The 27,925-nt window shown below is 38.4% G+C and overlaps 1 protein-coding gene and 1 long non-coding RNA gene across 4 annotated transcripts in view; one reads left to right on the forward strand and one right to left on the reverse strand.

Moving 5' to 3' along the window:
• The window catches only part of LOC105734572 (uncharacterized), an 885,080-nt gene that overhangs the window by 828,230 nt on the left and 28,925 nt on the right, over nt 1-27,925 (forward strand). For both annotated transcript variants that reach the window (XR_010338163.1, XR_010338164.1), the window contains exon 8: nt 11,088-16,631. This is a non-coding gene — a long non-coding RNA (uncharacterized LOC105734572). The remainder of the gene's footprint in view (nt 1-11,087; nt 16,632-27,925) is intronic.
• The window catches only part of PHEX (phosphate regulating endopeptidase X-linked), a 217,787-nt gene continuing 195,970 nt past the window's right edge, over nt 6,109-27,925 (reverse strand). The window contains exons 18-24 of one of the 2 annotated variants that reach the window (XR_010338162.1): nt 24,603-24,670; nt 22,047-22,177; nt 17,517-17,582; nt 16,509-16,613; nt 11,911-11,987; nt 8,894-9,477; nt 6,109-7,149 (exon numbers count right to left, since the gene is read on the reverse strand). Coding sequence is in view for 1 of the 2 variants with exons in the window: in XM_012477402.2 (XP_012332825.2) it covers nt 9,375-9,477; nt 11,911-11,987; nt 16,509-16,613; nt 17,517-17,582; nt 22,047-22,177; nt 24,603-24,670 (550 nt within the window). In the remaining variant the exon portion in view is untranslated. Of the gene's footprint in view, nt 7,150-7,507; nt 9,478-11,910; nt 11,988-16,508; nt 16,614-17,516; nt 17,583-22,046; nt 22,178-24,602; nt 24,671-27,925 lie in introns of those variants that run through there. The other variant, XM_012477402.2, reaches the window with a different exon arrangement.

Raw genomic sequence — 27,925 nt, forward strand, 5'->3', positions numbered from 1 at the left:
TATCAGTAAAGAGCAGGGTCTAGAATCCTTTCTGAAGGACGTGAAATTAAACTACCCTTAAGTATAAATTCTTGTAAACTGACTCCTTTCTTTACATTGTTTTCTAACAGATTACTATAGAAGTATAACCTGAAGTCTTCAGTAAGTCACAGGTTATGACCATGTTTGTTAACATTGTTCTATATCCCAGGAGAACATTCGAGAATGGGTTCTGAAGTTAGACAAAATTAACTATTTCTGGCTCTTGCAATTACTAATGTGGTCTTGACAAGTCACGTGTTTCGTACCTGTGAAGTTAGAATAGCAACAACTATGTGCAAGATTGTTGTGAGGATTGGCAATAAAGCAGGCATGCCCTAGCAGAGTGCCTAGGACATAGCGGGTGTCAACAAACAGAAGCCATTTTCATTATGATTATTATTAGGCAAAGAAAATTACAAATGCCAATTGAAAATCTGGTCAACTTTGGAATAAATATGCTTTGGGCTACTTTTGCCATTCATCAAATATCACTGCAGTGGGAGGGTTGTCTAACTGTTATCCAAGTACTGGGATTCCATTGACTTCTAAATCAATTTGGAGATTAACACGGTGTACTTTTGTTATGCTTTAAGTTCTGGGGTACATGTGCAGAACGTGCAGGTTTGTTACATAGGTATACATGTGCCATGGTGGTTTGCTGCATGTATCAACCCATCATCTACATTAGGTATTTCTCCTAATGCTATCGCTCCCCTAGTCCTGCACCCCCTGACAGGCCCCAGTGTGTGATGTTCCCCTCCCTGTGTCCATGTGTTCTCATTGTTCAACACATGGACAATGCGGTGTTTGGTTTTCTGTTCTTGTGTTAGTTTGCTGAGAATGATGGTTTCTAGTTTCACCCATGTCCCTGCAAAGGAGATGAACTTACCCTTTTTTTTCCCTCCATAGTATTCCACGGTATATATGTGCCACATTTTCTTTATCCAGTCTATTTTTAATGAGCATTTGGGTTGGTTCCAAGTCTTTGCTATTGTGAACAGTGCTGCAATAAACATACATGTACATGTGTCTTTATAATACAATGATTTATAATCCATTGGGTATATATCCAGTAATGAGATTGCTGGGTCAAATGGTATTTCTAGTTCTAGATGCTTGAGGAATCGTCAGACTGTCTTCCACAATGGTTGAACTAATTTACACTCCCACCAACAGTGTAAAAGTGTTCCTATTTCTCCACATCCTCTCCAGCATCTGTTGTTTCCTGACTTTTTAATGATTGCCATTCTAACTGGTTTGAGATGGTATCTCAATGTGGTTTTGATTTGCATTTCTCTAATGACCAGTAATGATAAGCTTTTTTTCATATATGTGTATTGGCCGCATAAATGTCTTCTTTTGAGAAGTGTCTGTTCATATCCTTTGCCCACTTTTGGATGGGGTTGTTTGCTTTTTTCCTGTAAATTTAAATTCTTTGTAGATTCTAGATATTAGACTTTTGTCAGCTGGATAGATTGCAAAAATTTTCTTCCATTTTGTAGGTTGCCTGATCACTCTAGTGATAGTTTTTTTGTTTTGGTTTGGTTTTGCTGTGCAGAAGCTCTTTAGTTTAATTAGATCCCATTTGTCTATTTTAGCTTTTGTTGCCATTGCTTTTGGTGTTTTAGTCATGAAGTCCTTGCCTATGTCCTGAATGGTATTGCCTGGGTTTTCTGCTAGGGTTTTTATGGTGTTAGGTGTTATGTTTAAATCTTTAATCCATCTGGAGTTAATTTTTATATAAGGTATAAGGAAGGGATCCAGTTTCAGTTTTCTGTATATGGTGTCAGTTTTCCCAACACCATTTATTAAATAGGGAATCCCTTCCCCATTGCTTGTTCTTGTCAGGTTTGTCAAAGATCAGATGGTTGTAGATGTGTGGTGTTATTTCTGAGGCCTCTGTTCTGTTCCATTGGTCTATATATCTGTTTTGGTACCAGTAACATGCTGTTTTTGTTACTGTAGCCTTGTAGTGTAGTTTGAAGTCAGGTAGCGTGTTGCCTCCAGCTTTGTTCTTTTTGCTTAGGATTGCCTTGGCCAGGTGGGCTCTTTTTTGGTTCCATATGAAATTTAAAGTAGTTTTTTCCAATTCTGTGAAGAAAATCAATGGTAGCTTGATGGCGATTGCATTGAATCTATAAATTACTTTGGGGCAATATGGCCATTTTGATGATATTGAGTCTACCTATCCATGAGCATGGATTGTTTCTCCATCTGTTTGTATCCTCTCTTATTTCCTTGAGCAGTGGTTTGTAGTTTTCCGTGAAGAGGTCGTTCACATCCCTTGTTATTGTATTCCTAGATATTTTATTATTTTAGTAGCAATTGTGAATGGAAGTTCACTCATGCTTTGGCTCTCTGTTATTAGTGTATAGGAATGCTTGTGATTTTTGCACATTGATTTTGTCTCCGGAGACTTTGCTGAAGTTGCTTATCAGTCTAAGGAGATTTTGGGCTGAGATTATGTGGTTTTCTAAACATTACAATCATGTCATCTGTAAACAGGGACAATCTGACTTCCTCTTTTCCTAATACCCTTTCTTTCTTTCTCTTGCCTGATTGCCCTGGCCAGAACTCTGAATACTATGTTGATTAGGAGTGGAGAGAGAGGGCATGCTTGTGCCAGTTTTGAAAGGGAATGCTTTCCGTTTTTGCCCATTCAGTACGATATTGGCTGTGGGTTTGTCATAAATAGCTCTTATTATTTTGAGATAACGTTCCATCAGTACCTAGTTTATTGAGTTTTTAGCATGAAGTGGTGTTGAATTTTGTCAAAGGCCTTTTCTTCATCTATTGAGATAATCGTGGGTTTTGTCATTGGTTCTGCTTATGTGATGGATTACGTTTATTGATTTCCGTATGTTGAACCAGCCTTGCATCCCAGGAATGAGGCCTACTTGCTCGTAATGGATAAGCTTTTTGATGTGCTGCTAGATTCGGTTTGCCAGTATTTTACTGAGGATTTTCGCATCAATGTTCATTAGGGATATTGGCCTAAGTTTTTTTGTTGTTGTTGTGTCTCTGCCAGGTTTTGGTATGAGGATGATGCTGGCCTCATAAAATGAGTTAGGGAGGAGTCCCTCTTTCTCTATTGTTTGAAATAGTTTCAGAAGAAATGGTACCAGCTCCTCTTTGTACCTCTGATAGAATTGGGCTGTGAATCCATCTGGTCCTGGGCTTTCTTTGGTTGGTAGGCTATTAATTACTGCCTCAATTTTAGAACTTATTGGTTTATTCAGGGATTCGACTTCTTCCTAGTTCAGTCTTGGGTGGGTCTATGTGTCCAGGAATTTATCCATTTCTTCTAGATTTTCTAGTTTATTTGCATAGAGGTGTTTATAGTATTCTCTGGCGGTAGTTTTTATTTCAACACAGTATACTTCTAAATCATAAACTATACTTCTTTTTGTCTAGGACATTTGCCGACAAACTGACAGGGCAAATTATACTCAATATTTTAGGTAGCTTTTTATACTGGGATCTTGACTTACTCAGTTTTTCTTTCTCTGTAAGTGGAGTCTCTGGCCAGAATGAATTAGAACAGCACTTTTGTGTTTTGTACATGGACACTGATTTTCATTTCTTGGACTCTGAGCCTCAATTTCTCATTCAAGTTGAGAAAGCATAACACAAGAATATGGTGAATACTATTTTTCATCTCATCCTTAATGGAGAAGTAAAAACTATTGTATATAATTTCTCCGAAAACACTGGAAAATACTGCACCTTGAACAGTATTTTGTAGGATATTTTAGTTACTTACTCAATGGTATATATTTTAAAAGCTTAGAACATATTATAAATTCATGGCTTTGCCACAGATTCTTATGTTCAGTTACCTTTCTAATTGAACCAATTAACAAAACAAAATACACATTCAAATGAAACATGTATCTAAACCATTGAGGAATAATTAAAATTATAGATCAGGTTTTCTTTCACTGATCACAAATCTTGGTAATGCTTTTGTGGTGCTCATTTCCGGGCTCACTTTGGTGTGTTTATTAAAGCACAGTATTGTCAGATCACAGGGAGTATCTCATTTTCATTTTCATATCTCCAATTCTAAAGGGGATTAAATTATCCAATTAAGCTGTTAATTAAAAAGACTCCTACAGAATAAACTGCAGGTTACCAATGGCATTTTCAATTTCCATTGTGCTGTGCTCAAAAGCAATTTTCTAAATTGAGAAGAGCTCAAAGTTACTGCCCCATACTTCACTTTATAAGGTGTGGCTGGGAATGCTCCCCAAGAACTAAACCCATTTGCTCTTCATTATGGGCACACAGCTAGACTACATGTCTCAGCCTCCCCTACAGTTAGATTTGGCCAATGGAATATGAGCAGAAGTAATGCGGACAACATCCAGGACAATCCCAAATCTTCCACTCAATATCTTCCATGGCCTTTTTCCCTCCACTGGCTTCTTATAGATGAGCATACATTCAATCATGTGTTGAAAATGGCAGAACCATAATATGGAAGGAGTCTGGGTCCCTGAGTCACTGGTTAGAGGAGAAAAACTCATTGATCATTAATACCCATTATGTATGTAATGAAAACAAGAAATAAACTGGGTTAAGCCATTGAGATTATCTGTTTCTACAGCTAGTGTGATCTTAATAAAGAAAGCAAGTGAACTTGAGGCACATGCAAATATATTAAACCTAACTGGAAACAGCCTCTTGCAAATTTTGATCAGGTCCACTTAGATACATATTTTAAAACCTAAGCAAACTCATTACCTCTTGGTTCTCATAAAATTACATAGACCACAGCAAGAAAAATTCTACACTTCTTGCCTTCTTTGTCCCAAAGCTCCTCCTTCCAGTCCATATCCCAAAGATCACTCATAAACACTCATTTATATGCATCTTTCCTTGTGCCACTACCCTATACACAAAAATTCTTATTTCATGGATCAGCTTGGAAAGTAGAATAAACTCTCCAAGAGGGGCACAAACAGGCCATAATCAGCTACTTATTACCCACAACCTCTGTGTCATCTGATGTCCATTTCCTGTACATGACAATATGATCTACTACACAGATGGGCTGACCTAGGATACTACAAACTAGTACTTTTCCAGATCTTTGAACATATCAGTGCCAGAAAGGTATTTAAAATAATCAACAGGGGACTCAATCTGCACTCTCAGCATAACCCTAAAAGACACCACAGAGAAATCAGTATAAATTCTATTATATGCCTCTGGATTTGTCTGAACTCAAGGAGGTAGTCGGGCTTGCAGAGTCCCATACCACTCATTGTCTAAGGGTCACCAGGAACTTCCAGTTCTCTGAAAGTGCACTGTGTAAAGAAAGAGGCTCCAGTAGCATGAGGGCAGCCATCCTAGAGAGCGCAGCCAATTAGAAACAAAAGCAGACCGAAGATGAGGTAAGGGCACCCAGTAAAAGGAATTTGCTGGGATCTCCACAGAGGAAGCACCAATAGTATCCACCAGACAAAAGCTGAGTAATTCTTTCTCTGTGTTTCAAATCACAACGTGAAGTATTTATATATCATTATCACTCAGTAGGGTAATTGAAAGTTTATATATACCCATCTCCCATGTTAGACTAGACTGTTCACTGAGGCCCAGACACTGTATATTATCCACCTAAATATAGCTAGTTTGGTGATTTAAATATAATGGGTGCTCAGCTACTGTGTGCTGAATGAATGACTAGAAATTAACTGGATTGTTAAAGAATGATAACACAGATTCTTTGATTTGATAGTAACAGTGATGTTCACTGTCACTTGTGAGATCAGCCCTGTCCCCATCATTGTTGATAATCTCTTCAGAGGCATCTCTTTTTCTCTATAGAAATATTATTTCAAAGGCAGTAAACCACATCTGCTGACTTACATTCTGGAAGAAAATATAATGACAACCTCGTAAATACCTTCTTGTCTATGGAGAAAATTACTGCATTCAAATCCCACTTTTCTAAGCCAAGAAAGCTATATAGTACAGTTATTGTACACTGTTTTGGGCAAATGTTGTCTAAAACAGGACGAAATATGTTAATAGATCTAACACATTTTAATATTTTTAAAAAAGAAACAAAGCCTTCAAGCAACTTTTTATTGTACTTAAAATGACTGTTCCATTGTTTCATAAGTAGGAGAAGAAAATACAACCAGTCTCACAATAACCATTTAGATATAAAATGCAGAATCCAAGAATACCCTTCTTCAAACCAGAGGGAGACCGTCACTGGTGAAGAGAATATTGTTGTATGAAGCAATCGTATATTCTTCCATAATTTAATATGCAACTGAGGCCTTATATTAAATGTATCCAGGAAGAAGCCTATCAAATGTTAAGTGATTACAGAAATACTGATTGAATAAATGTACTTAGAAATAGGATAACCTAAGGGATGGAGGTTAATCCACAGGTCAGTAGACCAAAGGCCAAAGACTGCCTTTCCTTCCTGTGGGATACTTGACAAGGGATTTCAGGCTTCTCCACTTCTCTGGCACAAGCATAATCTGTCTGGCAAGCCATAGCTCCTAGCTGCTTCTTAGTGATGCTCCAGGGCTAAATAAGATAAAATTTATGTGCTATGCTTTAAGCTCCATTGAGGCAAAGCACTAAATAAACTTCAGGATAATTTATGAATCCTATGTTTGCATTAGTTATGTCCAAGTCCATCTCATAAAATGAATAAATGAGAACAGGAGGCCAATGCTGAGCACTTGGTGAAAGTCTCAGTACACTTCGGGCAATGGTGATGAGCCCAAATAAAAGGACTTTATATCTAGAAAATTTTTTACTAATGTAGGAGATTTTCACACACACAAAAAAAAAGACCTAACTCCTTCCAATGCCCAGACAATAGTTCACTGGCAGAACATCTGGTGTGTGAATAAGAGAACTGCAGCCCTAGTCTGAGATCCAACATCTAATTTTCTTTTAATTTACCATAATTATTTTTGTAAAACTTTATGGCTCTACTCCAATGAATGTGCTTAGCAAGGATTGCCAAAATCCTGTCTTCTCTTCAGAGCCACATCCATAGGCCAGCTTCTTCCTCCTTTTTTCTTTCCCTTCCAGTTGCATTTTACCTTTCTCTTTCTGCCAGTTAATCAGTGTCTGTTTGTTTATCTTAGCAATCTGTATCCAAGAGAAAGGACAATGAGAATGTGATTGGAAGAGTTAAACATAAGCATACATTTGGAAATTCAATCCTTCTAATTGTTCTAGCTAGTAGTGATGATTTGGTATTGCTGCTTTTCGTTTGTTGTTTTGTTTAGTTTGTTTTAGTAATGGACAGCCTATCTGCAATTTTCGGTATAACTGAGTTACAGCAATTAAAGTTAATCAGGATAAGAAAACCTTCTCATCTAGAAACTGTGAGGGCCCCAACTAATCACCAACCAGTTTTGCTAAACCAACAAATGACTTAATTTCTATTTCCAAAGCCATAATTCTATGCTTTTATCAAACACTTTCTCTGACCTGCAGGAATGTGTTTCTTTTTTTTTTTTTTTTTTTTTTGGCGTTTATAAAGGAAATCTAGAAGAGCAACACTATTCATAATAGCATAATAAACCTCAGCTGATTTTAAACACCCAAGTGCAGGAATAAAACAAAGAGAATCTTCTTTGTCTAAACCAAGTCAGAATCCTTCCTCCAGAGAAAAGACACATATATTTCCAGCGCCCCTAACCTAATACTGCTTGTTTTTAGAAATACAAACTAAGGTCACATGAAGCCAGGTTAAGAGGAGGAAAAGGTAGCTGCCCTTCACAAGTTTATCCATTCAGAGAGGAAGAAGTCAAGGTGAAAATTGCTCTCCTCTGACTAATGCAGTATAATTGTTTCCTCATGATGGTGCCCCTCCATTTTTCTCCCTTCAGATGTTCCCATGGCTACAAAAGGACATGGCACACACTTATATATTTTAAAAAAAAAAAAATCACAAATCACAGGGATACACAATGGCTCCCTGTGGTTAATCTGAATTTGTCGTTTTGCTTTTGAGATTTTCCAATTGGCCCACTTAACCCAGCAGCTTATGTATAACGAATAATGTAAAGGGAGTGTGGGGATGCCTATTTTAAGAAACCAGAAATGCCAGGTAACAACTTTAAGGCCATTACAATTTTATCCTACACACACACACACACTCACTTGTTCTCTCATTGTTCACTTGTCAGGACAATGCTCTAAGGATAAAACACGTAGTACTGCTCTTTCTCACAACTCTTCACATGACTTGAAGAGTAACAATTATGTTTATTTGGACTATGCAGGTAATTTTAAGTTGAATCAAGAAATTCTAAAATGTCATCTAGAAACTTTTCAAAAAGGTTTTTTTTAAAAGAGAGGTAACATTAAGCTGAACCAGAAGGGCTCTTTTCTCCCTCCTCAGTGCGATGTTTGTTCCTTTGCACTAAAGGGAAATGAAAGTCATATGTTCCTAATGGGGAATCAGAAAATTCTTTTCTCAAATCTGCTCATTTCAGAACCAGGACAATGCACACATAGGAAGGTTATGAAACAAACAAGAATTAGCCTTTTAAAAGAGTATCTAGCACATAGACAATCGTTGCAGTTCATACAGATGAGACGAAATTTTATCTCCTAGTTTCCCTGCTATTATGTAGCTAGGAGGTTTTACTTATTCTGGGACCTAAAGATACATCCTCATTCCCTTTTTTCTATTTAATAAACTCAAATCCTTTACCTAGTAGCCTTTCTGCCAGCTTTGTTCATGCTAACTTGAACGGGGCAATCTGCTACCTCAGATGCAAGCTGTGAGACACGTTTTCATTCCAATAGACTCCAAAGCTGAAGACAAGAACTTCATCAAAAATTGTAAAATGGAGATCAAACATGTTTCTCATTTAACTACCTTAGAGTTGAGAAATGTTGTGTAATTACTGTCCATAAAATCTTGTACTGCATTCCACAGAGCAGCAAGACCTCCCAGGTATTCATGCACATGTCTTCATCATTGAGAGGTTGTAAGTTTAATAGATTGAACTTTTAACCAAGCTACAGATTGAAATGGTATGTACCACATAACTGTGGCTAACACACTAAAATGGGCAATAGCAACAATTTAGCAGATAGCATTTTAACAAAAGTAGCCTAGAGATTTTTGTTGGTTTGGTTTTCTAGAGAAACATACTTGGTTCATTCTTGTATTCCACTTTATAAGCCCTACGGCTTTGAAGAGATACTGTCTAGATCCAAGCAGGTCATCTACCCAAATAATGAAAATGCACTACAAATGAAAGTCTTTAGGCCTAATGCAATGGGCGATGATGGCTCAGTGCAGCCTCCGCTGGCACTGTGCAACTGTCTCAGGATGCCATAAACCAGTGTCCCAGCTACCAGAGTCGGCAGGAGTCCATGTCTCTGTTCATTGTGGAATTGGGTGGACAGTTAAAAGCTTTCTGGAATTCTTCAAAGTTACTAATTGCACCATTGACCCTGAAAAAAGATATGTCAAAGCATGTGTCATGTGATTCTTGCACATCAACAGGTTCTGTATAAAACTGTAGCAGAATATTGCTAAAAAGAATGCTGGCATTCTTGTAATCTGTTTACAGGGAGACAACTAAAGCCCAAAAAGATTAACAGACTAGAACCAGCATCTCCTGAATGCCAAGCAAATGCTCCTATTACTCTTCCAACAGTCTTCAAATTCTCAGAAAACTGTATCATCACCAATACTTAGTTTTTCTAACAACTTTTTAAAAACTTTAATTCTTTATGGAAAGTATGACAAAGTACACAAAATATTAAATGTAGAACTTGTCAGGTTTTTTGTGTGTATATACCCATATTACTTTCTGCCAGATCAAGACATTCCAGCACCCAGAAGGCTCCCGCCTGTCCCAGACCAACAGCATCTCCAAAGATAACCACTATTCTGACCTCTATTGCCATAGCCTTGCCTGATTTTGAACTTCATGTGAATGGAATCCACAGTATGTGCTGTTTGGTCTTTGACTTTTTTCACCAAATGTAATGTCTGTAAGAGTCGTCCATGCTGTTGCATTTCTAGCTATTTTTTAAAAATTCATTCACTCTACAAAAACATTTTCTCAGAATTAGTGTTAGGTGTGGAGGCTCATAGTTGCCCAGAATTTGATTAATGCAACAATCAGTTAATGCATGGTATCTGGTTATTACTGATGAGTAATTCTTCACTGGAGTTAGCTCCAATATATCACATTCGTATAGGTTTCCAACTACAGTGAAGAGTGGATTCCTACTCAGCACTTTGCCTGTAGCTACCTTTTGGAAGTGGTATTACCATTGTGTGATTTCTGCTGCACTCAAAATTTATAGTTACTGCAGACATCAGTAACAAGCCAGCCAAAAAAAAAAAAAAAAAAAAAAAAACTCCCCCCTTCATCTATTTCCTACTCAGCTTCATGTTCAAAGGGTTGACTAGAGACTTAGCATTCTCAGTCGATGATTATTTCTTCCCTAATGACTTTGTTACCTACGGGCATTTGAATAAATGTAATGGACTGTATCCAAAAAATCCTTATAACCGCTTGTGTTTTAGCTGAATATATGGGTAGGAATGCATATTTCATAGTGTGAGTGAGTCACCCTAGGCAAGTGTTAAAGATAGAATATAGCTGATAATTAGTAAGCATACACTGTGAAATTCAACATTACAGGCAACTAGTTAAGTTTTCAGAAACTTATTTCCTTTAACTATCTGTTGAGTAATTAATCTACTGTGTGGTTTCATCTGCACCATTTGTCAGTGGGAACACATTTTAGTCCATTAGAGACCGTCAGCCTTCATGACAGTTTAGCCCAGTGGGGGAGAAATTTCCAACACAATGATTAGATTTTTATGCTAGTGGGTAATTTTATAGTCAATTTCTGAAGCATTTCTAAGGCAAGAGCTTAGGAATAAGATTTTAAGAGAAATTTTATATGGCTTTCTTGCAGTATGCTAATGACTTATTTAAACATTAAATATAAAGATATCCAGATATAAGGTCCTAAACAAAGAGTGAATACATATAAATTATTATGGTTTCTTGGATTTCTCATCATACTTATCTTTCCCCTAGTATAGAAAATTTCTCTCAACCTACAGGAGCTACTACAGGGTGAGTAATATTAACTTTAATTTTATTTGTACTCAATGTTTTATACATTCTGACAAGACTGTAATTTATAATCCTTTTGCCTTTTTATATAAGCAACTGTTTCAAAATATGATCCAAACTAAAAGCCAAAATGTAGACTCTGTAACTCTAGATACAAATTACAATTGCTAAACAATACCATATATCCTCCTTTGTGTTCAGAGCTATTTAGAAAGTGGGCATTCATTCATGTTTGTTGGTTGACTGTGTGAAAGAACAAGAGGTATTAAAGGGGATATTCTTTAAAACAAACCAGAGCTGTAGGTGGTTTTAAGGCAGAGTACATCAGAGCTCATCCTTTCCTAAGACAATAAAGGCTATTTTTTTTTTTGGACCAAAAAAAGCAAGCAGTTGAATAATCCAGTTTACTGAGATTCTTTCAAAAACTAGAAGATAACAAATGGGATTTAGTACTAAAGCTATAATTTGGATTCCAAATTACCTTTGGAGTGTTGTACAGTCTCATGGGCCCTTGATGTAGCACCAGACTAGAGATATGTACAAGTACCCACCCGCAGAAATTCAGTTGAGAGACTGCTGACTAAACCAGCTTACTACTAATGAAAGAAAAGATACTTAGTTTCTGTGTGGCCAGATAGATGATAGTTTTTCGCTGCAAAATGGAAATCATGCAGTTCACAACATGGGATTTTTTTCAGCTCACCTATCTGGTAGAGCCCTTGGATGGCTGGGTAGGGGAGGAAGTGGGGAGATGCACAGGTAATAACTGCCGTCACCCATTTACCTAAACTGAGGGGGGCTGTGAGCACCAATTTGGACTTGTTCTCGGGCAGCTTCTGGTCTGTAGGAATTGCACCTCACCTAGAAGAGAAACGCATCGCAACAAATGAACTTCCATTCCAATTAGGTATTTTCTACTGTCTTAACTGCTCCAAATTATGCTAAAGAATAATTTTAGATTCAATGGATGACAAACAGTTTTAGTAGATCAAATACAATCGTCATCAGTAATAACATCTATGATTCTGATCCCCAGAGTAGAAGAAGATTTTATCAGTATGAATAATTTCACAATTTGAGTACATTAGAAAGGTTTCCGGACAAGTGCTTTAAATCAAGAGAACTGTATATGTGCCCAGGAATCGATCAGTGTATTCATTCAATGAATTTAATGTTTGAAATAGTCCTCCTCAAATTTCACCATAGTCATTCAAATCAATAAAATGAACCAGCCACCCCATTATTGAGGATGGTGATGAGAATTAGTAGTCTGCCCCCCTAAGCGCCTTGCTTGCTTCACCCTAGTCTAGGCCTAGGATTCTCCATCTCCTTTGAAGCTGGGCACGGCTAGATGGCTTGCCTCTGGCCTCTGAAGTGTGAGCAGAAGTAATATATGTTACTTCCTGGCAGGAGCCTTAAGATGCTACATAAATGGCCAGTGCACATTTCTTTTCCACTCCCGTGGTATCCATGGAACCACATGTCAAGAAATAGACTCTAAAACCCAAATTCCCTTTTTTTTCCTGAGACAGAGCCTGGCTCTCACCCAGGTTGGAGTGCAATCGAAGCTCACTGCAACCTCCAACTAACTCCTGGGTTCAAGCAGTTCTCCTGCCTCAGCCTCCCAAGCAGCTGGGATTACATGTGCACGCAACTACGCCCAGCTAATTTTTGTATTTTTTTTAGTAGAGATGGGGTTTCACCATGTTAGCCAGGCTGGTCTCGCACTCCTGACCTCAGGCGATCCACCCACATTGGCCTCCCAAAGTGCTGGGAATACAGGCATGAGCCACCACACCTAGCCCAAAACACAAGTTCTTGAGTAAAAACTAACTAAAAGAGCCTCACTGCTGATTCATGTTAGACATGGAGAGTGAACAAGAAATAAACTTCTGTTGTGTTGCTTCTGCAACGTAACCTATTTTATCCTGACTTGCCATGTGACTTGAGATACGATATGGTCTTAAAGGAGGAATTGAACCAGAACACATAAATATGGAAAAAATATTCTAAGTGGAGGAGGAAATGGGAGCAAAGATGTGGTTGAGAGGAAAGAGAACATAACAGGATGCATAACAGGATGCAGGGGGAGAGGAAGGACAGTGTCAGATTTCTGAAGTCCTGAGCAATTGGCCAGAGTGTTTAAACTATAGTTAAAAGTCATTCTTGAGCAGGAACATGATAAAATCCAGATTTTTAAAAGATTTATCTGACAGGGGTGTATAGTAGGAGGAAGAAATTAGAGACTAGTTAGCTTATTTATAGATACCAGGAAGGTTCTCAATGGATGTCCACTAAATAAGTAGAAAATAGAATGTAAAGAAGAGAAGGATTAGAAGAATATCTGAGAAAAATGACAGGTCACAGCAACTACAGGGACATAGAAAGCAGGAAAGGTGATACGATGTTGTTGCTTTTGATGAAGATAAACCACCAGTCACAGTGGTTCTGAATTTGACTTTGAAGGTGTTTTGTAATGTGATTCCTTAATTTCCTCAGAAGCTAGCTAATGTGAAGTAGTTTCTGGCATTTGATTTTACCTCATTTCTTATGTCATTTCTTCTTATAGTCTTACATTATAATATAGTATTGTCTTTGCTTCTGAAAACACATTATGGCTGCAACTGTTTTCTTAGTACCTTCCCAGGAGGGAAAGTAATTTTACTCCTTAGAAGCAGACATACTTTAAAGTGTAAAAGATTGAAAATCTCCTCATTCTGTCAGTGGGAAAAACTCCAAGATAAATTTCTCACTAGTGATATAAAATAGATTTCCACTTTCTCTTCAGTTTAAAATAAATCAGAAATAGTTTGGTATTATATCTGGAAACATTTCAAAATTATAAGTAACATCCCTATCAATTAATTAGTTTATTTGATCTACAAAGAGATATTGTGGACTAAGACGTAAATAGTAAGAACTTATTGATAGATCACTATACTTTGTCCTCTAGAGCAGGGGTCAGCAAACTTTTTCTGGAAAGAGACAGATGGCAAAAATTTTAGGCTTTGAAGACTATAAAGTCCCTGTTTCAACTATTCAACTGTGCCACTGTAGCACGAAACCAGCCACAGATCATGATTAAATGCAGGCATGTGGCTGCTTTCCAATAAAACATTATTTACAAAAACAGGCAGAAGGCCTTATTGGGCCCTATAGTTTGCCAACCCCAACTGTAGAAAATTCTATTTTTTTGTATACTTATTTTAGATATCTGACCCAGCACTGACACAAAAGGGAGTCTCCTTAGTTGAACTGTTTGTTAGTCTTACTCCTTTCAAGCAATTGATCTAAAAATATCAATGTCTTCAAAATACCCAGCGTCTTTGCTGGGTGCTATGGAGATACATAGGAAGTGTAAAGATCCAAAAGATTGGCTGTGGAGATAAAACTAAAATTCTTGAACATTTAGAGAGCAGTTAAGTACTCAACTGCATGGTAATGAAAGTAAGTGTAAAAGGAGTTGAAGATAGATAGATAAAAGAAAATAATAAGGACTGGAGGAGTCCTAGGGGAAGAGTTTATGGAAGATGGATCCAAGCTTAGATTGAATAGCCATCCTGGGGGAGGAGTAGGAAAGGTTGTATTATAGAAGGAGAATCAGAAGCAAAGCCAAAGAGACCGTAATGGGCATGACATCGTAGGGTGGAAGTCAGGATACTTGCCTAGCTAAGGCTGAGTTTTTTTCTCACCCAATGGAGTTATGGGAAATTGAAATGGGTTGGGTGGAGTCGGATCATACTGAAAATCTGGGAAGCCAGATGGAGGTGTTTGGCTTCAATGTGGTAGGCATTTGAGAGCCACTGTAGTTCTTTCAGTAGGTTGGTAATGAAATAAAAGTGGCATTTCTGAAGTAAGTAAGTGAAACAGTGGTTAAAAAAAAAAAAAAGTGCTGAAGTCAGATTAACATTCCGTAAGGCTGTTGGGATAATCCAGAGTAGAGGATATTAAGATTATGCCTATATATGATGAGATAGGGTAATGGGGATGCTATGGACTAAATGTTTGTCCCCCAAAGTTCATATGTTGAAGCCCTAATCAATGTTACGGTACGAGGAGGTAGGCCTTTGGGAGCTAAGTAAATCATGAGAGTGAAGCCCTCATGAATGGGATTAGTACCCTTATAAGAAGAGGCCAGAAGAGCTAGCTAGCTAGCTCTTCCACCTTGTGAGGACACAGAAGTTGGCAGTGTGCAACCCAGAAAAAAAGCCCTCACCAGAACTCAATCCTGCTAGCACCCTAATCTCAGACTTCCAGCCTCCAGAACTGTGATAAATTTCTGCTGTTTATAAGCCACATAGTCTATGACACTTTGTTACAGCAGCCCAAACTGCCTAAAACAGGAGAGAAAATATCAAATCTGAAAAGCATTTAAAAGTATGAAACAAACATCTAGCTTCTGGAACACATGTTACAAAAATGAGGATAGATGCATCACATAAGACCTAAGAATCCAGGCGTTCTAACCAGGACGATCCAAAGACGGGGGATGTGATGATAGAAACAGGAAAACTAAAAGGAAAGTCATTTTGTTGATGACTAGAGTTTTGTTGACATCAGGTTGCTAAATAATAAGTTATTTAGTGTTTTTATATGAGCTTTAAGAAATAGAAGACCCCAGGCAAGCAAGAATCCTTTCACAAGAATGAGCTTACTTAGCAGTGAAAGCAAAGACTTAGGAACAAAAGGTTGTACTGATGATTTGAGCATATACATACATTTGCCCACTGTGAGGCCATTCATTAGAACCTTTATTGATCTGTCCCTGACTTCTTTGAAAAGGTTGCCTAGATGTTTATGATATAAGCCAGTGTAATAACTAATAAAGACTTGGCACTTGCCTCATTAGCCAGAGACTCAAACTCAGAACTGTGCTTTATTTCCTGCACATCTTCCTTTCAATTTCTGCTCTAAGAGCCTGTTAAACGCACAAAAGAGTGACATGATTCTAGTTGCCTTTGTTGTTTTTCAGCTTTAGGGGTCTGTGCATATGCATTCGAGAGTTGGGAACCTGAGGGTCCTCACAGGCTGAGAGTGGTGGGATAAAGTCAGCAAAGGAGGAGAAATATAGGAAAGGGCAGGCTCATGAAAGTCAAAGAACAACTTACTAGATAGAAATGGTTACAAATAGTATCAAACAAACACATTAAGAAGTCAAGATACGTTGAGGAACTACCAAATGAATTACCATAGGGCTGGTAACCCACTTGATATTTAAAAAATACAAATATACTTTGATTCAATCAGCTAATTAATTATGTACTCTAAGAAGGTAAGAGTTACCCTGAAAATAATCAGCAAGATAAAATTTTTGCTAAAATCAAATTCATGCCATAAAACTTTTGTTTGAAATCTTTGATCCCCTTTCCTCGGTCTACTCACATGAGCATAACTCAGGAAGAAGAGCTGGTTGTTGGTGAATGTGATGCCTGGTAGAAGAGGCTCCTCAACTCCCTGCCTTCTGTCATTTATCCATTTCCTGTAAGCCTAGTGAGAGAACAAGAGGTGAGTCTTTGCAATGGTGGGTTTTTCTCTTTTCTCAATAGGTACTCCTGCCACGTGCAAAATGCATCATGTCAAAATTTTCTTTACGAAAAGAAACACCTGGAAATGCAAGTCCATGTCCTATCACTTACCAGTAATGCAGGTACACCTGCAGAAAGGCCTTACACTCAATGTATACCAAAGCAGCTGGACCAAAGCATTCAGATGTTAAATAGCTGTTCTTTCTATTCCTAGCAGGGAACAAACTAATACAATGGCAAGACCCCTATGGCAATAAATTTTGGGGTCCACATATTACCGTTGTTTTTATTTTGCCACGTAAAAGCAGTGCCCTCCTTTTATAAAATATATAAAAGACATAACAGGAATAACAGTCCAGTCATTAAATTGAATGCATTTAGCTTTATGAAATCTTTCTGCATTCTCCTTATGCTTGTTATTTGACCACAAACTAGTGGATGATGAAAACGTTATAATGAACCTTGTCCAGTATATGAGAACCACTGCCCTCTGGTCATAACTGAGAAGTTTGATATTGTAAGAGGACTACAGAAAGACCTGTACTCAAGGAAAACAAATGAACCTAGCCCCAAGGAGAGTTCTGTAGCACGCTTCGATCTGATTGTGAATGTATTTTCTAAAAGCTATCCTTCAAATACATGATTCTCAATAACAAATATTATTCTTTAGGGTGACTTTACACCCCAAAAAGAAAAAGAAATGTAGTTCTATTTAATTGGGTCAATGGGGAGATAGATACACTTCTATTTACAGAAATTCCATAATATCTAATGCCTCAAGAACATAACTGTGTTATGAAGTGAGGTACACCCATACGGTGTTTTATGGCTTGATTTTTAGAACCACAGCAAACATAGCGCATACCCTAAAAGCTTCCCGCAGGCCTCCATTATCGGCAATATTTTCTCCCAGGGTCCTCTTCCCCTTTACCTAACCAAAAGAAAAAAGAAAAATGAGTGTTTTGTGGTCAACTATCATTCAGCAAGGGGCATAAATATTATAGCAAGAAAAGTATCAAATTTTAAAGAGAAAATTACATTCAGGAAATCAAAGATAGTCATAATTAGCCAGTTCCAATAAAACGTTAACAATATTCTGAGAGACTGTGGTTTAATGGGAAAAAATAAGAATGTCAATACACAGGTTACTTTCTCTGATTAACTCACAGAATTTGAGTATTCTTCTCATTGCGCCTGTGTTTCCAAAAATTTACCATCCGCACAGGAACAAGATTTCAAGACCAACTATCATCATTTTACCTTCAGCAATTTCTATGAAAAATTAAAAGGAAAGTAGCTCTCCTAGGGAACAAAAATCAAATGAAGTAGTGCAGATCACAAGGTCGAGGTTTGCAATATGAATGACAACCAGCCAGGCATAGTACAGAAATTCTTCCCAATATTCAAGATTGTTTCTTAAAACTTTAAATGAGCTAGGACAAAAATATTCGAAACCAATACAGCCCACAAGCCAAATCCCACCTGCTGCTTGTTTTCATACAGGCTGCAAGATAAGACCAGCTTTTACATATTTCAACAACTGGGGAAAATCAAAAGAAGAAGACTATTTGGTGGCACATGAAAATTATATGAAATTCAAATTTTGGTGTTCATAAATCAAGTTTTATTGGGACACAGCCATGCCCATTCATATACATATTGTCTGTAGTTGCTCTCTTGCTACAATGGCAAAATTATTGCAACAGAGACCATACGCCTAAATTATTTACTATCTGGCTGTTTATAGAAAAGTCTTTCAACCCTTGTGTAATAGGCAGAATAATGGCCTCCCAAAGATGTCTGTGTCCCAATCCCTGGAACCTGTGAATATGTTACCTTATTCACTGCAAAGAAGATTCGGGCACAGAGGAATGGTCCCTACAAAATGAAGCTGGTAAAACAAAGTATGGCAAAGGAGACTTTATGATGTGATTATGTTAAGGATCTTGAGACGCAGACTTTATCCTGGATTGTCCAGGTGGATCCAGTGTAATTACAAAAGTCCTTACAAGAGGAAAAGGGAGGCAGGAGAGTGTCACAGTGATGCAACGTGAGAAGACTCCACTGGTCATTGCTGGCTTTGAAAAAGGAAGAGGCCATGAGCTAAGGAATGTGGGCAGCCTCGAAAAGCTAGAAAAGGCAAGGAAACCGATCCTCCCCTAGAACCTCTAGAAAGGAATGTGGCCCGGCTGACACTTTGATTTTAGGCCACTGAGATCCATGTCAGACTTCTGCCATACAGAGCTGTATGATAATAAATTTATGTTCTTTTAAGCTACTAAGTTTATAGTAACTTGTTAGAGCAAGCCACAGAAAACTAATATACCTTGCTTGAAACTTTCAAACCACGGATATTACCAACTCTTTACTTTTAAGCTAGCCCAATCACCCAGGTATCAAGCAATATCAAGGAATAAAAACAAATCTTTGGAAAGTATTATTCACTGTAATCACGCAGGACCCTCATAGCTTCAGTATACAAAGGCTACCGTTCCTGCTTTACATATATTCTTTGTTATCCACAATCCTATGAGGAAAGTGCTAATTACCACCATCCTTGCTCAACAATTGAGGATCTAAAGCTCAGAGTGTGTAGCAGATGTTGATATCCCACCAGATCCCCTTTTCTACCTAAACTGTGCACCCATTCCTGCAGCTGCTAACAGCTCAGATCAACCTTAGTTTATAGGAGTCACCTCATTTGGAGACTTCCAGTAATTGACTGACATGCAGATCGAACAGCCCAGTCACTTGCCCCTGGGCTTAACAATTTCTGTGGTATAATTCATGCTCCAGAATCCTTTGTGGAATCAGGGTGAGGCTAAACATCTCCTGAAACCAACAGGTATCCCTCATTTTATTATAGGCTTCTCCTGAAACTACTTTCTCATATAAATCACTGACCTAGGCCAGATGTGGTCACTCAGGCCTGTAATCCCAGCACTTTGGGAGGCCAAGGTGGGCAGACCACCTGAGGTAAGGAGTTCAAGACCAGCCTGGACAACATGGAGAAACCCTGTTTCTACTAAAAATACAAAAATTAGCTAGGCATGGTGGAGGGTGCCTTTAATCCCAGCTCTTCAGGAGGCTGAGGCAGGAGAATCGCTGGAACCCAGGAGGCAGAGGTTGCAGTGAGTCAAGATCACACCACTGCATTCCAGCCTGGGAGACACAGTGAGATGTTATCTCAAAAAAAAAAAAAAAATGACCTAATGAACCCCTTCTTGGGCTCTGCTTCTAGTGACCAGAAGACGGAGTGACAAAGTAAACTGCTCACATTTTCACTGGGATTCAAACACAAGCAGTCTTCTGTCTCCAGAGCCTTTGCTTCCTACTATGCTCCCTTCTCAAGTACCAACTGCTCTTGGCTGTTAAAGATCATGATCATATTATCCAGTTCTGCTTAAATTTAATCCCCTTCCTTTTTACTCTGAGCTTTTTTTTTTTTGAGACAGGGTCTGTGTCACGCAGACTAGAGCATAGTGGTGTGATCATATCTCACGACAGTGTTCAAACAAACACTTCTTCCATCTCAGCCTCCTGAGTAGCTGGGAGTACAGGCTTGCACCACTACACCCAGCTAATTTTTTAAAAAATGTTTTTATAGAGACAGGGTCTCCGTATGTTGCCCAGGCTAGTATTGAACTCATAGGTTCAAGTGATCCTCCCACCTTGCCCTTCCAAACTGTTGAGAATACAGGCATGAGCCACCATGCCCAGCCATTCACTCTAAGCTTTATATCTAAAAGAGAGCCTTTTGGAGTAGCCTCTCCCCTCTGGCTCCTTGCAGACCACATGGCCCTAGGTTTCCACTCTCATGACAACAACAACAAAAAGGCTCAACAGCTGCTGATAGCCTGCATCTGTGGTGCCCCATCTGAGCTCTGCTGAATTCACAACAAAGAAACATTAAGGCACAAAGGAATAGCTCCTATAAATGAAGCCAGAAAAATGAAGCATGGCCCTTATATCCACAAAGGAAGCCACCCACTCTCCTGTGGGAATGAAACTGAAGCTGTTTTCTGATGGTTAAGTGGATTTATGCTAAGACAGGCATGCCCTTTCTATCGTCCTTGTGACAAAGGTACACATTTGTCAGAATTAAGTTTCAATCTCTCTGACACTTGGGCCAAAATAAATGGTGAAGAGCAGTCCACCCACACATCACCCAGCTATAAAATGAACTTAAAATAAGAACCTGAGCATGAAATAGGGGAAGGAGTATGGACTTTGGAGTCGTACACACATAAACTCTTATCCAGACTCTACCATGGGTTTTAATCTCTTTGAACCTCAGTTTAATCCCTTTGAACCTCACACGTAAAACCTGTACACTTAGTAATAACTACACCTCTCAGGACCAGTATGGGGATACATTTGTTTCAATTAAGTCAAAAAGTTTCACTCTCATGCCTGCATATGATAATCACCAGGAAATAAAAATTCCCTTCCTCCAAGAAAACGGTTCTATTATTTTTTGGGTTTTTTTAAACCCAAAAAATCTTTGGCTTTGTTTTTTCCTGGGATAGAGTACTAATGAGTATGTCACAAAGGATCAGGAATATTAACTCTCTTGTATTGAACACTTACTGTAGGTCAGGCATTGTGCTAGTGCTTCACATTGCTCTGTTCATTTAATTCTTGCAACAAATAAATGAGTTCAGAAACACTGACCCATTTCACAGATGAAGATGCTGAGACTCAGGAATATTAAGTAACTTGACCAAGTTCATAAAAACTAGTTGAACCTAGATTTGGACCCATGCATGACTCTAGAACTCCTTTCTGCTATGCTTTTCTTGAAGCAACATATACTCCAGATGACTTTTCACACTGTGAAAACCCCTGCACTGTAATATAGTTACACAGAAGCACCCATTTTAGGTCTTCTCAGGTCACAGTTGTAGATTTCCAAAATATATAGGCAGAGAAAGGGCTTTCAAGGCACTGATAAGATGGCTAGACACCATTCAAGGATACTGACTGGTTTCTGTCTGAATGAGCAGTGGTCTCACTTGGGCTGAGCATGGTTTCAGAACCAGGAGAACTAAGTCAGTGTTTATAAACATTCCCTTTAAAAGAAGCATATGGATTTTTACCTAAGTTCATCTGCAAGTATAATAGAGTTGAGGCATAGCAAGGATTTAGGTATTTTTCCAGCCCCAGTAATACATCAGGACAAAGTTCCTACCTGGTTAAGGGATGACAAGGCCCCCGTCCCAAAGATTCTGATTCAGCAGGTATAGGGTAGGACTCAAGAATGTTCCCAGGGAAGACAGATGCTGTTGATCTTGTAAACACGCTTTGAGAACCAATGGTTTAAAGCAAGCTAAGCTAATGTCCAAATGAGGAAAAACGAAACACAAGGTTTCCCCTTAGCCACAGTTGTACTCACATTTAAGCCAGCTTTCTTCCAATAATAGTTGCTATACTGGTTAATCATACACTTTGTTTTTTCCTTAAACTTTTCTTCTGATTCAGTAGACCACCAAGGATCCAGGTTTCCATTTTTATCGTATTTTCTACCTAGCAAAAAGAAAAGTTCGAAGACATTTATGTTATTTATGGAAACTAAATTCATCTTTCCTTTCCCTCACCTCGACAAGCCTTCAAAAAGCAGTCATAACAGCAGGGAACACTCTTCCTGAGATCAGCTCCTGCCTTCTCTCCGATGTCACAGGTTAATTGTAAAAAGAGTGAAAAGGATAAAGAGAATTGAGAAAGTTCTTTCCTTCTAAGGAACATAGAGCATCTTAAAAATGAGATTCAACAATTTATTACATATGCTAGTCTTATCCAGTCTTGCATTCTGTGTCTTCACCTGATTTGACCCAAAATGTTCACTGGATTATGAAATAAGATGCCTTCATTTAGAAAGCCCATGGAGGAAATCAGAGCATTACTACCAGTTAAATTCCAAATGATCCATAGGAATAGCCCCAGTGAGTCATCCATACTGTGCAATCATAGACCCTGACTTAGCCCTATAAGAATCAGTTTCCTCCAAGTTGCCAGGAGCTGAAAGACACACACAACCTCCTGTTATGAATCATTCTACAGCCACTAGTGTCCTGCTTAGACGAGAAAGATTGCTCTAAAAAGAAAACTTGGAACGAGAATGAAAATCTCCAAATCATAATGGGAAGAAAGATTAGTTAAACATACTTTCTTGCTATGTGCTCACTCTTCATTTTTCTCTACATCCTTTGAAACAAAATTTGGATGCTGCTAGACTGTCTTCTATATTCAAGGTTACTATGAGAATCAGAGGCATCGTTTAATTATACAGACAGCTTACAAGAAAGTCCCCTAAGTAAAGTTGTTAATTGGAACAACCCAAAACTCTTCAGCAAGGCTATATGCTACTACCACCACCCCCTGGGATAGTATGGAGTCACTGTTCTCACTAACCACTCACTAAATAGGTACGAGACATGTACTTATATGTGCAATGCACTGTCCTAAGCATTGGTTACAGAGTGAAATTGCCACCATTAGATTCATTCCTTTGAGAGAGACTTCACAATTTCTTCAGAAGGTTCTGGGGAGGAACTGTACTTAAATTTCCTAGGAAGAAACTACTAGCTGTTGTTTCTTAGCTAAGACTTTCATCTCATCTCAGATAAACCAAACACCCAAAGACAAAGTCTAACTCTGGAGAGTGAGATGACTACAAGTCAGCTACATTTTAACAGACAAAGGAAGACCAGGGGAACAAAAAAGTCTACATGATTAAGGAAGGTCTTGTGGGAGTACAGGAAGACTTTTCTAGAGGAGCCAAAGGGTCTCTGGCCCTAGGGTAGGTATCCAGGAAAGGATGTTAGAGATACTACAGGGAAGGAAGAGAGAGGTCCCCCTGTATATAACGTTGCCTTGGGGCAGGTGGTTCCTGAGACTGCCTGTAAATCATGGTATGGGTGTGGATGTGATAGTAATTTGCTGCTAATCCATAAGTTTCAGAGATTTCACGTGGCCTTCTGATAATACTCCAAAGTTAAAGGAGAAAAGAGTGCTGATTAACGATGATGAAGACTCTCAAAGGCAGTCATTTCTTGAGTTTATGTCGTATTCTGCTTTTTCCTTTTTCTTAAATGTCATTGGGATACAAAGCATATCCTATTACACAGATTATTAGGAACAAATAGAATAGGCCAGGGGCAGTGGCTCACGCCTATAATCCCAGCACTTTGGGAGGCCAAGGTGGGCAGATCACGAGGTCAAGAGATCAAGACCATCCTCGCCAATGTGGTGAAACCCCAACTCTACTAAAAATACAAAACTTAGTTGGGTGTGGCAGTACATGCCTGTAATCCCAGCTACTCAGGAGGGTGAGGCAAGAGAATCGCTTGAACCCAGGAGGCCAAGGTTGCAGTGAGCCGAGATAGTGCCACTGCACTCCATACTGGCGACAGAGTTAGACTCTGCCTCAAAAAAAAAAATCAGAATATAAGCCAGTATAGAGAAAAATAGAGACTAAGTATTGCATAATCTTCTAAATCATAAAAGGGAACCAATCAGCCAAGCTCCAGAGTCCTAACTCAACAAGTCCTAACTTGGCAGCATGTATAATCATCGTTGGAGCAAAGCTTGCTCCCCCAGGGAGAATATCTCAAGACAGTGAATACAGAAATGACAAAGGGAGATGCTATAAATCAATCCCTGTAACTACTGTGGCAGCTACAGCAATCCTGATCTAAATGCAAAGCTAATTTTATTGAAATTACAAGGCCATTTTTTAAAGTCTACCCCGATCACCAATGGGAACAATTGTTTGTTTATTGCAAGCTATCACAGCAAGACACGGGGAAAAGTTTTCAATCAGCCAACATACTGCTTTGGATAATCTTCAAGCTATGATGCTGCTGTTATGCAAAGATAATCATGACAATTAACATCCACATAGTCAACATTATTATAAAAGCAGCAGCTTGTAAAATGAACCAGTACTTACCATTATTATCAAATCCATGTGTAAATTCATGTCCAACAATTACTCCTATAGCACCATAACTCAGAGATCTATGGCATAAATACATAAATTGGGGACAATTACAAGCATGAATCTTAGAGCATAATCCTTTAATTTTTTTCAATGGAAAGCCAAGATAAACTGCTTTCTCATAACCATGGTAGTAACAATCTAATAATCAAACCCATAAAGCTACAAAAAAACTAAACATACCTTCCAATTGAAATAGACAAAGAAAATCTAAATTCTAACATTGTCATTATGACCACATATGAACCTTAGCATCCTGCTCTGTGAAATTAGGGATGTGAAAGAGATGATTTCTAAAGTCCCTTTCAGCCCTAAGATTTCTATGATTTTATATCTGCTGTAGCTATATATTTATGAACACCTAAAACAGGGCTTGAAAAGATCCTGTCAGTAAACATATCATTTATTTTTTTATCTGGAAACTTGTTGAAGTCATTATAATCTTAGAAGTTAAATTGTTTTCCAAATGTAGTAATAAAAAAGAAATAGAGCAGAGATTAAAAGGGATCACTCTGTTTTCAAAGGCAGTCACGTTCCTCTTTCTGTTATAGACAAGATGACAACTGAATAGCAAGGATTTGAAAAAGGTGCCACATTATTTCTCTTCACCTCTGAAGAAGCATGTGATAGATTATAAAAGGGGCCACATATCCCCTCCTCCCATCAAGAGGCAATCGATTGCCCTCTGCTTAAATCTGGACTGGCCTTGAGACTTGCTATGACCACCAGAATGTAGTGGAAGGAGTGAGGTATAACTTCCGGGCCTTAAGAAACTTAGTAGCTTCCATTTTCCACCTTCTTGCAAGTCACTTGCAAAGAAGTTAATTATCTAGCTAGAGAGAATGAGGCCAAATGAGGCAAACAAGAAACCCCAGAAGTTGAGAGACTCTGAAGGAAGAGAGAGGGGCGCTGGCAGGCCCCAGCCATGACAGCCAGCCCAACTGGGGCACAGACATGTGAGTAAAGTCACCTTAGACCCTCCAGCCCTACTTGAGTGACCCCGGCCAGCACCATACAGAGCAGAGACGAGCTGTCTCAGCTCAGTCCTGTCCAAACTACAGAATAATAAGCCAATAAATGGTTGCTTGATGGTGCTTTGTTACATAGCAAAGCATATTAAGAATATATGAAGAAATCAATAATGGGGTTTCCATATGTGTGTCTGCGATTTTCTCTCTCAATATGAATTCTATCGAGGCCAATCCCTTATCTACTTGTTCATTGCTAAATCCTCTTTACCTAGTACAGAGTAAGAAAGTAACAATGATTCAACTAATTGATGAGTTAACTTTACCATCTCATGCAAGTGACTGATCTATATGTATCTGAATTTAGTCATTGAACCTATGGATGAGAATTACAGACCACTTAGAATCCTTATTGTGAAGATTCTTCATGAGATTTGCAATTATGCTAAAAATATCTCACAGTTAGTTCCTGACATGCAACATCAAAGTCACCCAGCAAATAGATAGCACCCATAACTGGAAGGAATGGAAATTTTTGAAGCAACATGTTATTACAAGACATAATGATCTAATTGTTTGTCTCAACTATACCCAAGGAAGTGTTGTATGATTTAATTTTTCCCCTTGGTGGCAATTCTTTCCCTTATTATTTCTTTCCTGTAAGGTAATTTGCATTTGAAAAAAATGCTTCCTACTGTTTTTCCATCACTGCAAACCTTCATTAAAGAAGAGTGAAATTATGCATTTCAATCATAGAACTATCATAGTAGTGTGGGACAAACTTGTAATTTTACATAGTGTTAATTTTTGCAGCAGTAGCTATCAGTGTGTGGAGTGCAGCATTTAGTTTTTCCAGGTCTCTCAGCTCTGAGAATAAGTACTTGGTTCTCTATAACCTTCTGTCAATGCTGTGGACTGTATGAATTGAAGGCATGAACAGTGGAAACTTATAGAAATTGCTGTGCAATAAATGTTCCTTAAGAGAGGGGCTGCTCCAATAAGCTTCCTATTTGCAAAAGGTAATAGAGAATTCAGAAAGTGATTGAATCATTGTAAGTTTCAATTCTCAGTTACATAATGACAATCCTTTGGACAAGAGACAAAGAAAAATAATTTTATATGACTAAGCCTGACAATAATATTTCATAATATTAGATTCACATCCTCTATTTTATCAATGAAGAGTATTTACATTAGCATGTCATATTAAAAAATAAACTGTCCCTTTTAAAATGCAACCTTGGCTGGCTGGTCAGAAACTGTAAGATTTCTTGAATTGAAGATCTAGTCTTCCAACTATGAAATGGGAAAGACACCAATTTCACTACCTACTCAGTTTCTCTTTTGTTCTTATTACTCAATGGGTTTAACATGTACACAGAATTTGCTGTCAACAACAAAACTACTATACTGCTGTCTGGACTAACCATGGTCTCACACTGTTGTCAAGTAAGGACTGCCCTATGCCTGAATCATAAAAACATAAACATTTCTGAGTTAGAAATGCCTTACAGGTCATCTAGTCCAAGTTCCAGAATGGAACCCCTCTAGAAAAACCCATTCAAATGGTTATAAGACTCTGCTTGGGTATTTCCAATGACCAAGAGCTCATCCCCTTCTAAGGTAACCCATTCCGTCTTTGGATGAGTCTAAACATAATAACTCTCCATAACGCTGATCTGTAATGTCTTTTCTATGGCTTCCATCTATTGGTCTAGTGCAGCCTCTAATTGAACACCTGCTGAATCTCCTGAATATAGTAAGTCATTCTCCCACCTTAACTTTCCTTCAAAAATATGCTGACAGTTATGAGGTTCCCCCTCAGGTGTTAAGTTCTTTCAACTCTTATTCTTCAGTCATGAATTCTAGATCAGCATTTCCCAAAACATAGGGGAGTTTGGGAACCTCTAGGTTTTGAAGGATGGTTACGAGTCTGGGAAGGGTGGTGGGGGGCTGAGGACAGAAGTGGGGATGGTTAATGGTACAAAAAAGATAGCTGTGTTAAACACATTCAAATAGGTTTCTTTCTTGCAGAAATTCTATGGAACTTTTATGCTGATAACTATTGTGATTCTCCAAAACTGAGGGAAGTAGAGGATGACTTACCTCTATTACTATTTCATGGAACACACACTTTGGGAAACGTTGTCTTCAACCATTTACAGTCCTGATTCTCTCCTCTGGAAACAGTTCAGCTTGTTCATGCCCCATAATTAGACTCAACACTTAGATGAGGACTAAGCTGACCAGTGTGAGCAGAAAGGATACTCACTCCCTTGATTCTAGAGGCTCTCCATCTATTAATAC

This window comes from Aotus nancymaae, unplaced genomic scaffold (genome assembly GCF_030222135.1).
Source record: "Aotus nancymaae isolate 86718 unplaced genomic scaffold, 86718_ANA_hifiasm-v0.15.2.pri h1tg000058l, whole genome shotgun sequence".
In the NCBI taxonomy this organism is placed as follows: Eukaryota; Metazoa; Chordata; class Mammalia; order Primates; family Aotidae; genus Aotus; species Aotus nancymaae.